At 39.7% G+C, this 15,025-nt stretch overlaps 1 protein-coding gene across 4 annotated transcripts in view; it reads left to right on the forward strand.

Annotated features, from left to right (window-relative positions):
- Positions 1–15,025, forward strand: part of Mid2 (midline 2) — a 101,573-nt gene that overhangs the window by 56,294 nt on the left and 30,254 nt on the right. For all 4 annotated transcript variants that reach the window (XM_038316752.1, XM_038316753.1, XM_038316751.1 and 1 more), the window contains exons 4-5: positions 11,933–12,040; positions 13,604–13,752. In XM_038316752.1, the coding sequence (XP_038172680.1) occupies positions 11,933–12,040; positions 13,604–13,752 (257 nt within the window). The remainder of the gene's footprint in view (positions 1–11,932; positions 12,041–13,603; positions 13,753–15,025) is intronic.

The raw sequence follows: 15,025 nt of genomic DNA on the forward strand, positions 1-15,025 counted from the left end.
GTTTGGGTCTACTATAATAGTTCATGTAAGTTGTGTGTGCACACTTCCATAAATGTTCCTATTTGTACGGTAAATGCATAGATGTATGAGCTAGAGACTTTGGTGTCTCCTAACTGGTTTATGGCCAATTGCTGTGTACTAGACAGGTAGTAGAGGGGAAGGAACGCCAACCAGGTAAGGAGTTCAAAGACCTAGCTCTAGGCCGGTTCTGTCATTTTTTTTTACTAGTACAATTTTGGATGATTCCATCCTCTTTCCAGGGCTCATACTCTAGTAAGCAATGAAGTCGAAATCTATGGGGTTTTGCCAACCTATTTCATAGCTATTCTGCCCATGGTTCTGAAGGTATTCCTTTTTTAAAAAAGTAGGTCTCTCTGTCATTTCACATAGAAATTTTAACTGTGTACATAAAATGCTAGATGCCAAACCTAAATTGTACCTTTCCTGCTTTTTTCTTTCATGTCCTAAGCAATTGCCTGGTATAAAAATGGTATATTGAGGGAGACACTAGAAAACCTGAAGGCCACAAAGATTTGATGGTCTGATCCCTGGAGGAAAAAGCTCTCCAAAACCAGTGCAGAATTGCCATGTGCAATTATGTTAGAAAGGCCATTCTTATGACAGATATGCGGAGCAAACTGTCCCATCCCTGTACTGTCGAGATTTTTGCTAGCTAGACAAGGGTAAAATAAGCATGGGACACATACGAAAAAATATGCATGTGTACATCGTTCACGTTTCTACATATGTGTTTGTTGTATTTTCCCACAAAACTAAGAAAACACATACACAAAGCATTCCAAAACAATAATTTTAGAGAATGTGGTTGTCTTGAGAGGAATTACTAAGAGGAAGAGAAGCCTGTTTCCTCTGCCTGTCTCCTGCCTGCCTGCTTGTCTGTCTGTCTCTCTTTCCCTCCCTCCCTCCCTCCCACCCCCTCCCCCACATACAGTGATTAAAATCATAGACAGGAACAGACTGCCTAGTTTAAAACCCTGGTTTTGACTCTAGCTATATGACCTTATGCAAGTTGTACAGCCTCTGTGTTTCCTAATTTCTTCTTCAGAAAGAGTAATGACTGCTCATGCCTTCTGCAGAGGGCCAGTGGGAGAAGTAAAGAACCTAAAGATACACGAAGCAGTTAGAGAGTGATAAGCAGCAGAAAGTGTTAAGGACTGTGTACCTATCCCACAAGCCGACAGGAAATGTGTCTCTTAGTCAATATCTGACTGGTGTCCAACTCATTAGCATTCTTATACCACTAGACATGGCATAGCTTCCTTTGCCAACTTGTCTGGCTCCAACAGCCATGCCCCATCCACGTCCTAATCTCTCATGCCCCTGCCTTACCAGAGAAAACAGCTTAGGAGCTGAGACTGTTAATTGCTTAACTCTGCCCAAGTAACCCTTGGCTTCCCTTCCTAGGTGGTAGTCACCCAAGTACATGGAGCTAAAAATCATATTAATAGTCTTATATATTCCTTAGTTCTTGAGGTGGCCACCCTCCTCCAAATCTAAAGGAACAAAGCAGACATATTGGAGAAAGTCCTGCTTCCTTTAGTTATTTTTATTTAAAGCTTCAGTCGTGTCTTTGAAATGTGGTGGTGGTTTGAAAACAACATAAAAGATTTCTTTCTTTCCCTGTATTCATTTGAACCTAGCAGCTGTCTGCTGGAGGTGCCGGTGCTGATGATGGGGCCTCTTTGTGTATATGCTTAAAGCATGATCTGGCTTAACACCTTGGCTTTGATGCTGCCACCGTCAGTACTATGTCTGCTTCATAAACATTGCATTTTCTTGAAAGCATCATTGTAAAAAGCAATGATTTTTTTTGCAGCTTTGTAAGATGGCAAATCTGTTCTTAATAGCTTCTTGGTAATTCATCAGCTGTCCAATTTACCTCTCACTTTTCCTTCTCATCTCTCTCGTCCAGAAAGCAACTGCATACTGAATGACTTCCAACTCGACTCTTCGCTCTGATGTTATGGAGTTTGAGAAGGTGGGACAGAACAGTAATGGGAAAGCAGGAGGTGCGGAGATTGTGGCCTTCTTTCCCACTTCCCGTGCCTGCTTTCTCTCCCCTCTGTACTGTTTATAATACTTCGGGTGTTGTTATAGCACCAAGGTCCTGAGTCAAAATAGCAGCACATCTTTGCAAAGTATATCTGCAACCTTCATGGCTTTTCTTTTTTGTGTGTATAAGCATGTGTGTGTACATGTGCATGTGTGTACAGGTGTGGAGGTAAGAGGCTACTATCGAATGATTCCTTCTACTCCTCCCTGCCTTATTTTCTAAGACAGGGTGTCTCCCTGAATCTGGAACGTAGCAATTCAGGAGGACAAGCAGGCCTGTAAGTTCTAGGCACCATCTTCTTTCTTGTTGTTCTTCAACACTGGCAGTGAAGGTGCACACTGCCATGCATGTTTTATTTATGCGTGTTCTAGAAATCTTAGTTGGAGCACTCATGTTCGCATGGCAAGCACTGTGCCCACAGAGTCATTACCCCAGCTCCGTTTCTTTCTTTTCTTTAATAAAACACTGTCTTGCTTTGTACTTCACGGTGGCGTTGATCTCAGAAACCTCCTGCCTCTTGAGCATTAAGTATAGGTGCAAAGTCACTTTGCCTGATTTGAAATCTCCTTGTTAAATAGTGTGTGTGTGTGTGTGTGTGTGTGTGTGTGTACACATGTGTGCAGGAGCATGTGCCTGTATGTGCTTGTGGAGGCCAGAAGAAAACATTCAAATGCACATTCAATCCCTTGACACCTTCTTTTTGAGATCATGGTGTCATTGCTGAACCTGAAACTTGCTGTTTGGCTAGACTTTATGCTGGTCAGTGAGCTCCAGGATCTCTGTCCTTTCCCCCACTGCAGTGGGGTTACAGGTGCTTGTCACTACACCTGACTTTTTGCAGGCACGTTAGCGATCTGAACTCCGGTCCTCATGCTGGGCAACAAGCAGTGTACCCACAGGACTGTCTTCCAACCCCTGCATCGCTACTTCCAGCCTTACTTCATTGCATCTACAATCCGGTCTGCTCCATGAGCGCATTCTCTACTGCTCCTCCTAATGTTTTGCTTACTCTATTCACACCATTCTTTGCCTGGACTCCTCTCTCTTTAGCCCCACTTGTTCAAGTCCAACTATTGCTTATTCGCCTAAGCCAGATCAGAGATAGGAAACCTATCATAACCGTCCTTGATGATCTTTTTCCACTGGCAGAATCCGATGCTTCCTGGTATGTTCTCATTAGGGCTTTGTTGTACTCCGTTATACTGAGTGTTCTTTAAATTAGAATTAGTTGTCTTCACACTTCATTCTTTCTACTAAACATTGAGTTCCTCAAAGGCAGAAGTCATGTTTTTCATCATTACATTCCACTCCTTGTAAATGGCAGGCACTCATAGTTTGCTGAAACACAAAGTTCTCCAAATGATCTTTAATGCTGGAATTTTAGAAATTTCCAGGAGGAAGATGATGATCTGTTTAAGTAGATGACTTCTTGGTTGGCACTAACTTGTCAAGCGGAGAACACGGACATAAAAAATGGTTCACTTGAGTCTGGGTATGTGGGATAATTTACCAATACATAGGGATTGTTCCAGCTGAACAAGAAATCTCAGTACCTTCTGAACTCCTGCACAACTCTCTATAGGACTGATAGATAATATGGCAGTGGAGGGGAGGGCGTGGGTGAGGACATTTCTCACCAAGACAGAGAGAAGGCTGATGAACTTTAAACACGGGAATAAAACAAACACTTGGAGAATGAGCATATGAGGGATTCCCCCCTAAAATTGTCAAATGCATTTGTGATGGTTTATTGATTGTAGTTGAGAGGGTTTAGAACAGCGAGGAGACAAATCTCTGGGCATGCCTGGGAGGAATGATCTAGAGTGAGTTCATTATGGTGGGAAGATCCCCTTGAACTGTGGAAGGCATCTGTGTGGAGTCTTAGAGTGAGTGCAAAGGCGAAAGGCAGCTAAACACATACCATCCTTTGCATCTGACTGTGGATGAAACGCAAGTAGCTGTCTCAAACGCTACCTTCTAGGATTCGCCTGCCATGATGTACCCTTCGGCCGTGAGCAAAGCAAGCTTTTCCTTAAGTTGCTTTTGTCAGGTGTGCTGTAGTAGCGGTAAGGAAAGGAGCAACATCTCTGAAAGGAGCTAGGGTTCTAGCCCACCTCCATTCCAATATAGAGTTTAAGTACTTGCCAAAATAACTATTTACACTAAAAAGGGTCTTTGTAACGCATGACATTTGTAACCACCCCCATATATTTGTTTCTTTGCAGTGCTCTCCCCCAGTCAAAATCCTCTCAGCAAAGGAATTTGTGAATTTGCACTAGAGAAGGGTGGGCATTTGACAAGATGAGACCTCACTTTACAATCAGTCTCGGAGCTGGGGAATTTTCAGCAGTAGAGGGTTTGCTTAGCATGTATGGGGTCTTAGTTTTAATCCTCACTACTCAAAAAGGATGAGTGGTGTACAGCTGGTAAAAACATGCAAGTCCAAGTTCTTGCTGCAATTGAGAGGAAAGTAAAACAGCATAGAACCAAGAAGAAGGCCTGGGAACTTGCCAGGATGGCCTGTATACCTAGTGCTTAGTCTCTGAAAGAGTGAGTTGGGAACCCTTTGTTTTAAATATCACAAACTGCCCCTCAGAGTCTTCTTGGAGTAGGTGGATTCACACAAATAGGTTGGCAGAATTGCCCCAATGATATCTTTAAGGTGGATTTTTTCAAATTAAGCAAATTGATATTTTTATTTCTTTTCATGCTCTCAAGATCATTAAAGACAATTTAGTATGTGAAACTAGCAGATCTTTGGAAAAATCAATCTATCAAATATCTATCAACATACCTACATCTTTTTTGTTCATTTACTACAAATGTCATTTGTTCCTAAATAATTTATGAATAATTTATGAGTTTAAGGACAAATTAAAGCATGAAGAAATAAAAAATCCTTAAATTCCTCTATGAAGAATGAGCATGGCCTTGCTTCTGTCCTTGTCTCTGAGCTCACTAGTCTTATTTTTTCTTTCCATGATAATAAATTGTCTCATATTTTTTCTTCTCTTATTAATTTTTTTTTCAGTTATTTGACATACTAACCACAGTTTCCCCTCCCTCCTCTCTTTTCTGTTCCCTCCTCCACCTCCTGTCCACACACCCCCATCTACACCCCCTCCATTCAGAAAGAAGCAGGTCTCCCATGGGAATCAACAAAGCATGGCATATCAAGTTGAGGCAAGACCAAGCTCCTCCTCCTGCATCAAGGCTGGGTGAGGCAATCCAGCATGGGGAATAGGTTTCCAAAAAGCCAGCTCATGCATCAGGGACAGGTCCTGAACACAGTGGTAGGGGCCCCACAAACAGGCCAAGCTACATAACTGTCATCCACATGCAGATGGTCTAGTTCAGTCCCTTGCAGGTTTCCAAGCTGTCAGTCCAGAGTCTGTGAGCTGCCACTAGCTCAGCTCAGCTGTCTCTGTGGCTTCTAAGGGAGATGAATTTTTATACATAAAATCTAGCATAAACTTTATATAAAATTCCTTACCCAAGCCCACTTACTCAAAACAAATAGCAAAGTTCAAAGAGCTGGAGTCTTCAACATACTAACCAATCTACCAAAGACATTTAATGAGATAATCTGAGTTATTTTCAACTAAGGGTTCCTATATAGCTGAAATAACCTTGCTGCATATTCAGATAAAACTGCAAGCAAAACATTGGGCTTTCAAATGCTTTCCAAGTAATTTGAGTTGTTTTATTCGCATCATGAAGACAGATTTTCCCTGGAGTTTTTCCTGTTCAGAAAACATTTCAAGACATTGCTCTTCTGGGCTGCTTCTTGACATGGAAACATTTTAATGTCATTGCTTTAGCTTTGATTTGGAATGTTGCCTCTTCAGCCAACTTTCTGCTCTACTAGTTGTTCTTGTTTTTTTTTTTTTAAATCTCCCCTGATGTAATGGCTCCAAGTCCCTTCCCATCCTAGCTTCTACACTTCAACCTAATTTTTTTCAACAAAATACATTTACTATGGAATATTTTCTGAAGTTTGGCCTCCTTGTTGTTTTATATTTCACTCGGCCAATTCTATCAACAAATATTCTGTAAGTGTTCATTTTTTACACGGCATTGTTCCAAGTACTTTGGAAGGCACAAAGTGGAAAATCTCTCCTCAAGGAACTTGTTGGTTAATTGGAGAGTTTTGAGCAAGGAAAGTGTAGTAGTTACTTGTCTTGTTACTGTGACCAAATACCTGACAAAGCAATTGAAGTAAAGAAGGATTCATTTTGGTTGATAGTTTAAGGACATAGTCTATGTGGCAGAGAAGAAATGGCGGCAGGAATGTGAACCAGATGGCCACATCGGGTGAGCAGTCAAGAGGCACAGAAAGATGAATGCTGGTCAGATCACTTTCTCTTTCTTATTCAATCTAAGGCCCCATACCATAGTGAGGTACTGTCTGCACTAGGGATGAGTTTAAACCCAATCATGTTAACAATGAATATTAACCATCATGGAATGGTTTCTAATCTTTGATACATATGTTCTGTTCACATCCAATAACTTCCTAAGTCATCCTTAAGTTTGTTATTAGACCAACTGAACTAATGGTTGTTGGTAGAGGCTGCTTGTTTATTCCTGGCCACCCAGAACTGAAGTAATCACACAGAAACTGTATTATTACAATACTGCTTGGCCTATTAGCTCACACTTCTTGTTGGCTAGCTCTTATATCTTAAATTAACCCATTTCTTAACCCATAAAAAGTTATGTTTTTAAAACATTTTAAATGCCATATTCTGAAAGATTTGAAGAATACCTGTCTAACTGAAATATATTTCTATATATCTAGAAAACCTAAATAACATGACAGGAAGCTTGACTACTATAAATGATTATCTATTAACTTATCTTTCTTAATTATACATTACATTTAAATGAGGTGCACATACACAATACCTTAATCAAGAGTATACACTCTCTCTCTCTCTCTCTCTCTCTCACACACACACACACACACACACACATATATATATATATCAAAATTGAGCTTAAATTTGTGTCAATAGACCAAGATCTATACCATTGCAAAGTATTCATCTCTTTATAAACAATATTTGGGGGTTTGGGCATAGTTTTCTCCAAAATGCTTCCTGCTTTTTGTTGGGCAAAGTAATTTTAGGGGTTTACAGAGACCTTTCAGGGGATCTTGGTCCATCAAACCACATTAGCCTAGAAGGAATCCACAGGTTCTCATCTTCTGTGGAAACAAAATCAGAACCTCTTTTCCAAAGCAACATATCCTTAGACCCAAGATACCTTTAAAATATATATGTTGGTTTAGCTTAGCAGCCTGTACAATAAAATGTCTCTCTGTACTTAGCTCAATCACAGTCAAAAAATTCAAATAAAACACAGTAATAAATATAATTCAGATTCTCTGTGTATATCCCATATTTACTTGGCTTATGTTTCTTTACTACTTTAATCTATGACTGTCTGTACTCTGTCTCTTTAAAGTCTTTACTTTTTTCAAACCATTTACTTGGTTTTATAACTATTTCTTCTCTCTCCCAAGCCTACATATATTTATTCAACACTGTGACCCATTTAGAGGTCTTTTCCATCTGAATTTTTCTTTATTGCATATCTGTAATCCTTTTCTGACCAGTACTGCTCCTTAAAATGCTAAGCAGCATGGTAAAGACTAAGGCTGATTTGCCTTTTGGCCCCACCCAAACCAACATGACAGAGGTCTGTTCACTGTTTCTGAAACTACTGGGTGGGAGCCAGTTGGCCCATGCTGCCACCAAGTAATTTTCAGCATGCTGCCCGCAAACCCCGTTCAAGTGCTTGGCCTCCTAAAAGAGCCTGAATTTGTGCTGCCTGAACCAGGAAGCCACCATTTCTTATGCTGAGTCAGTAAGCCTTTTCTTAAAGGAGCCTCGGCACTCCTGCTTGTTGCCAGCAAACAGAGTCCATCTGAAAAAAATGCCAGCTACCAAGAAGCCGTGCTTAACTCTGTTCTTTTGTGTCTATAATTCCTTTCTAAGCTTTCTCAGGTTTTAGGTGAATGTAGTTGGCCCATGTTGGTGTGCCAAAATGATACTTCCTCTTTATTAAAAAAAAAGTTAACTGAAGACATCCATCATCCTACTTTTCTTCTCCTCATGAATATTTGGTGGAGAGATGACTCAGTGGTTAGTAGAGATTACTGCTCTTTCAGAAGACTAGAGTTTAGTCCTTAAACATTCATGTCAGACAGCTTACAACCACTGTGACTTCAACTCTTTCTTTTCTCTCTGGCCTCTGTGGGTATTTCACTAGCATGTACATATAGGCACAGGCACATATGCATACATAAAAATAAAAAATAACTCTTAAAAAAGAATATTTTAAAGAATATCATATTGCATATAGAATAAAGTTCTTGACATGGTATCTCATTTAAGCCTTATTGCTTGGTTTCCTTTTGAACTTTTAAATGTCTAACACATCCCATCTCATTCTGGGATCTTTTCCACTTGCTCGCTAAGAGCGTGGTGTTTTCTTTCAGTTTCTGTGTTTAGAGTTGGCATGGCTCAGTTGACATTTATCTTATGCTACTTTGCTCTCTCTCTCTCTCTCTCTCTCTCTCTCTCTCTCTCTCTCTCTCTCTCTCTCTCTCTCTCTTTCCCTTGCGCGCGCGCATGCGCGCGCGCTCGCTCATGCATCAACACATGCTTATACCCCATTCTTCCTCATCTAGATTGCTAATTGTTTGAAGACAGGGCCTTAGCAGAATGCATTCCACAAAAGGTGCTTAATAAATGTTTGATGAAGAAGGCAAAGGAAGAGTTATGGGGCTGCAGGCAATAACAACGACTTTGAGAGCAGAGAGCTTAGTTAAAGAGGCTTTTTCAAAAGTGTGCAAAGGGTAATAAAGGACTCAATGTATTTGCAACTTGACTCAAATTCTCATTTTATACTAGAGAAACTTTAGGAGGATTGAAATGACAATAGGGCTTTGTGACTGTTGAAAATTTTACATGGGGCTATGAGGGACAAGTTTGCTGTTCTTTAGTGATCTCAGATGCCGCACCCATAATGTCTCACCAACATGACTTCCTAGACATGAACTGAGCAAGGACAACAATATACATGCCAAGGTGGATGGGGGAAAGACCATGAGGCCTCAACACTACACAAAGGCAGCTAAGGAATGCTAAAATTGGGAGAAATAATCTTCCCCAGGGAAGTACACACTGGTTGGTTATCTAATTCTAAATTGTGAACCTTGAAAAGTTACATACAGGTAGTATTATACATATATAGTTAGAATCATATATATATATATATATATATATGCATGTAACAACAATTAGTGAAGAAAGAAGCCATGAATTTGAAGGTGAGTAAGGATGGGTATATGGAAGAGGTAGAGAGGTAGGAGGGAAGAAAGGGAAGGGGGAAATTATGTGATTATATAATAATATCAAAATTAAAATACAAAACTTTTTTCAAAAAAGTTACTAAACCCAAGCAACTGTAATAACATTATTGATAAAAGATAGTCAATCAAAAGTGGAGAGTAGTCATGGAGGGAAAATGAAAAGTTAATCTTTAGATATCATATATAGAACAGAGAAGCAACTGGACCTATCACACAAGCAGTAGAAGATGCTTTGAGGGCAATTACCATTCCATTCACTCCAACAGATACTGACATAGTGTGTACTATATACCATTCTCTATTCTGGAGATAGACAAAACACAGTCTCTGCCTCCAGGCTTTACAATTAACTGGCGAAGACACTCTAATACAATTGCAGTGATATGAAATAGTAAGCAGAATTACTGAATTATATGGAAAATATATGTAAATATAGGTGGGAATGTAACTGATTGTGCAGTTACCAATGAGAAAAAGTTACAGAAGGGATGATTACTGAGTTTGTCCTTGGAAGATAAATGTAAGTTTATTCAATAAATGAGGATATGCCTTGTCAAATAAAAGGATAATCTCAGGAAAAAGTATAAGGAATACAAATTCATGGCATTCTAAAGGAACAATAAGAAATCTGAAATGATTGAAGAAAAATGGGTGTCAGAATGAAGATGGGTAGTGAAAAGGGGATAATGATTATCATAAACCAAAGTATCAGGAACATACATGGTACATACACACACATGAAGATAAAACACTCATGCACATAAAATTTAAAAACCTTTAAAAAAAGAAATATAGCACTATCCAGCAAGAACCAAAGAACCCTGTTCAGTTGGAGACTTCTCGGAAAGAAGAATCAGTTGTGTTTTTTTTAAAGCTGTGGTCCCTGGTAGGTTGACTACACTCCAGTGGATGGTCCCAACCTAGTATTATGTGGGCAGTCCAAATTGGACTTTGTGGGTTATTTTCCTTTTTTTTTTAAGTTTTGAAAAGAAGACAGGAAGCTAAAGAGGGTAGGAGTGGATCTGGGAGGAGTTAGGGGAAGTAGTTGAGGGTGAATATGGTCAAAATACACTATATGGCATTCTAAAATAATGAATAAAACCATCTAAAAATATCCAGCAGGGATGATGGACAGAGGAGATAGCAGGGTCCAGGGAGGGATATTTTACTCAATTTGAAATATGTATAAAAATCTTTTGAAGAGAGCAAGTGACTGACAGAACAGCCCCTCCTCCCCAGCTAATACAGCAATCTAACTCCTTGGGTTTTGGTGCTCTCAAGGAAATCATTGTCTATTTCTCAGCTTTCTAGAGCTCTGCTCAAGTGGTCCTTGAATAGACTCTTGGGATAATTGTACTTCTCTGTGTCACTGCTCTGTGTACAGCAGAAATGAAACTGAAACTTGCTTGCCAGCCCCTGCCGATGTTCCTTCTCAACCAGCTCAGGCATTCATTTCAAAGAGCTCAATTTGAAATAGGGTTTTGCCACTTAATTAGCATTGCGATCTGGACCAATTTAGTAAAACACTCAAAGCCTTTGTTTCTGCATTTGTGAAGTGAAAGAAAAGAACAGCTTCTGCATTAAAAAGCTATAATTATAATTTAATACGTGAATTATTTTTCTGTGTAGTGTTTGGCATATATATTGCTTCAAAGCAGTCAGATACTTGTTTCTTCTTTCCCCATTATATCTGGGGAGTCCCATGATCTCCTACATCCATTTTAGCACCGCGTCTGGACTTCATTCCATCCATTATCAATAGTAATAGAGAGGAAGAGAAGAAGAGAGCTGTCCACAGAAAGACAATGAATAGTGGCTGTTGATCCAACTCCGTCTTGACTTTGCGGTAGAGCTATTTTGATGTAGACAGTATCTCAAAATAGGAAAAGTATTTAGATATTGGATAGAATTTTTTCTCTAAGCCAAGAAATATGAGTAAAACATTATGACAGCTATGTGAAAAAGTATCTACACATTCATATGTTTCGTGTGAAAATAGATCTGCACATTCTCATATTTAAAATCAGAAGGGAACGAGGAAAATGGGAAGCATTTTAAGCCAGTAGAAATACGTTGTTGCATTGTAATCTTAATATTATTGTGCCTGTGGAAGAGGATCTTCTTCCCTTGAAACACACGCATCTTATATCCTTCTTTTTGAAAGAACAGCAGGAGGACAGGTGATTGGGTAAAGGGATTTGCACAGTGGGAATGACATGCCCTCATCTCATCTGTCCTTCTGCCCAGCCTTCCATTAACCATCATGACCTACCAGAGGCCTGGAGAGCTTCCTAACTGTGGTGCTTCAATACCCTTGCATCGTTAATGTTATCATCTCTACCCTTCTTCTTGGAGTGGATCTTATTGAGGGAGGTCTGGAAGAAGTTGGGCATGTTTAGATATCAGTCCAATCCTTTTAGATCCAGCAGGAGACCAAAGCAACGATTCCTTTCTAATACTTTGGCCTTTCGTGGCAGGTGAATACGGCTATGCATGAGGCAAAACTTATGGAAGAATGTGATGAGTTGGTAGAGATCATCCAGCAGAGGAAGCAAATGATTGCTGTCAAAATCAAAGAGACAAAGGTAAACCCCAGTGCTTCAGGGATGCCAAAGTGCACCTGACCTTTCATAAAACTTCAGCTCATTCCTGACGATGGCAGTTTGAAATTGAATCAGAAAATCAAGAAGAAATGAGGTCATTGGGAGAGACACCAAGAAGTGTTTACTGAGTCTGATAAAAAGTGATGGCAGCTCTGGGTGCTGCAAACATTCTCTACCTTGGCCTGGATGTTGGTTATATGTGCACACACACACACACACAGATGATCATTTTCTTAAGATTGAGGCATTTTGCTGTAGCATGTTTTCAACTAGATTTTTAACATTTATTTTGTGTATACGGGTGTTTTGCCTGGATGTATGTCTATGTATTATGTGCATGCAGTGTCCTTGGAGGCCAAAAGAGGTCACTGGATCTCTTGGGTCACTGATCTCTAAGGTCAGTTGTAGGCCAGCATGTGGGTGTTGAGAATAGAACCCAGGTCTTCTGGAAAAGTCATCATTGTTCTTAACCACTAAGCCATCTTTCCAACCCCTTATTTTAAGATAATTAAAAAAAGAAATAATGGTAGAAACATGGGTTGGGATTACAGAAGAAATGTGACTGCCATCTTGGCTGCTTGGGCCTTACAAAGGTGTTGGGAAACTATTGTGACTCTATAGGGAGGATTCAATCTGATATGGTAGAGATGTGCATCGTAGATCAAAACATGATGATATTGATGCCAAGAAATCAAATTTGCAGACATGCAATGATTTCTGGTATGAGTTCTAGAAGATGTAAAGCAGACTAGTGATAGAACATATGTAAAGGAAAAGCATAATAATTGCTAGAGAGAAAACAGCATCATTTAATTTATTAGATATAACAGATGAAGGGAGAGAAAAGAGTCCAAGAACTGCAGATTCCTAAGCAGGAAACTGAAGAGTAAGGGTTAAAGAGGTCAGATGAGAGTCTCCATGCAGCCTCTGTATGTTTTTAGACTTGTTAGCCTGCTGGTAAATGATAGTGATTGAAAGCCCATGCTGTGGGTACAATGGGAAAAGTTGAAAGTACCTCATTTGATGACCAATACTTTGTGCCATGCTGGGTAGTTCCAGCTAACATAAACTGAAGTTTCCAAGAATACATTGTAGTAGGTGTAAAGATACTTAGAGAAATATATGCTTGCAAATACAGCTTCTCAAAAATAAAAATGAGGGAGTTTTATTAAATGTATGCAGAACTATATTACCAAAATAAAATGTAACAATGGTGATCTCTAGGTGGTAGAATTTCTTTCTATATTTGTATTTAATTTTTTAAAAATTAGCATGCATTGCTTTTACAATCAGAACAATGCTGTTAATACGAAGAGGAGGTAGACAACGGAGAAATGCCTAGGTGCGAAGTAAGTAATCAAGTTATAGATTGGGCAAGAGAATTAGCAGCCAGGATGAGAAGGTGAACAGTTGATACAGGGGCCATAAGATAGTAATAACCCTTACTTTTAGAATCACTGGGGCAGACCTCCTTCATGTTATTTTATTGCTCTTAATTAAGCACAGTATGTTGTATCTCCTCTTTTCCCTTCCCAATCTTTTAAGGTTATGAAACTGAGAAAATTGGCACAGCAGGTTGCTAATTGCCGCCAGTGTCTTGAGCGGTCAACAGTCCTCATCAACCAAGCTGAGCATATCCTGAAGGAAAATGACCAAGCACGGTTTCTGCAATCTGCAAGAAATATCGCTGAAAGGTATATATGCTCCTTATATTCTTTTGAAACGCCTGCTCTTGTGAAAAGGGGCTGGCTTAGAGTTACTTAATTCTCTTCAGCCATTGTACAGTAGCTGCCACCTGAAGATTTTTAACAGCTAGGTAAATTATTGAGCCTCAGTGATAAATTATCCTGCAGATATCTGGACCCCTTCCTCTGTCTTTGCTGCCTGCCAGCTCTTTTTTTAAAAAAATATTTTTATGGTTTATTTAACTTTATTTTATGTGCATTGGTGTGGAGGTGTCAGATCCCCTACAACTGTATCTTCAGACAGTTGTGAGCTGCCATGTGGGTGCTGGGAATTGAACCCGGGTCCTCTGGAAGAACAGTCAGTACTCTTAACCACTGAGCGATCTCTCCAGCCCCCCACCAGCTCTTTTAATACACAGCCAAGTATAGGGATACCTACTGCCTTAAGCTTCCTGCTAGGTCTTGAGCAATCTGTTATAGTTATGGTGTATGGAAGAGAAACTCTGATTGCATTGATAGAATGTGCCTTTCCTAAGCATATGTACTTTTAAAAACATAAGTCAAATTCGCTCCTACTTCCTTGACTCCAATTCCTTTCCTAGCCCCCACCCTGTTTTCCTTCCCTACTTCATATATTCTCTTTTTTTCCAAACCACTGAGTTCATTTATTGTTGTCTGTATGTGCATAGGTGTATATACAGTTTTTAATGTTTGCATTTTGGTTTTTCTTGTACAGATTCCTTAGAACAGTAATTCTTGGGCCTTTGTTTAATCATTTGGTCCTTTGAAAATTAATGTCATGAACATTGCTCCAGAGTGTCAGAGAACTCTTAGATCATTAATAGTCTATGTATTGTCCCAGAGTCCGTGCTCCTAAAGGAAATCATTGTCCAGTACAGCCACCAATCCTTCAAGGGTTACAGTAGACCATTAGGCCAGATGCGATCTCCTTTACATACTTCCCTCTCATTCACTGAAAACTGGCTATTAAAATCACCATCTTCCTCCTATTGGTAGTGCCATCAATCTTGGTCCGTTCACTCAGACAACCAACCCATGTAATGCTCTAACCACCTAGTCATCCACCTTCTCTGATACCTTCCCCAGAGACTCCCAACTTGGATTCACTTCATCCCGTCGTGTCCTGAACCACATCTCACCCTCATCACTCAGAATCACACATTCATAAACTAAAGTATCACATTTTCTAACCACAACCTCTTTTTAAATTCAACTTTATTGAGACACCTAAGTCTTGACTCATACATACACTTTCCTATCT

This window comes from Arvicola amphibius, chromosome X (genome assembly GCF_903992535.2).
Source record: "Arvicola amphibius chromosome X, mArvAmp1.2, whole genome shotgun sequence".
Lineage (NCBI taxonomy): Eukaryota > Metazoa > Chordata > Mammalia > Rodentia > Cricetidae > Arvicola > Arvicola amphibius.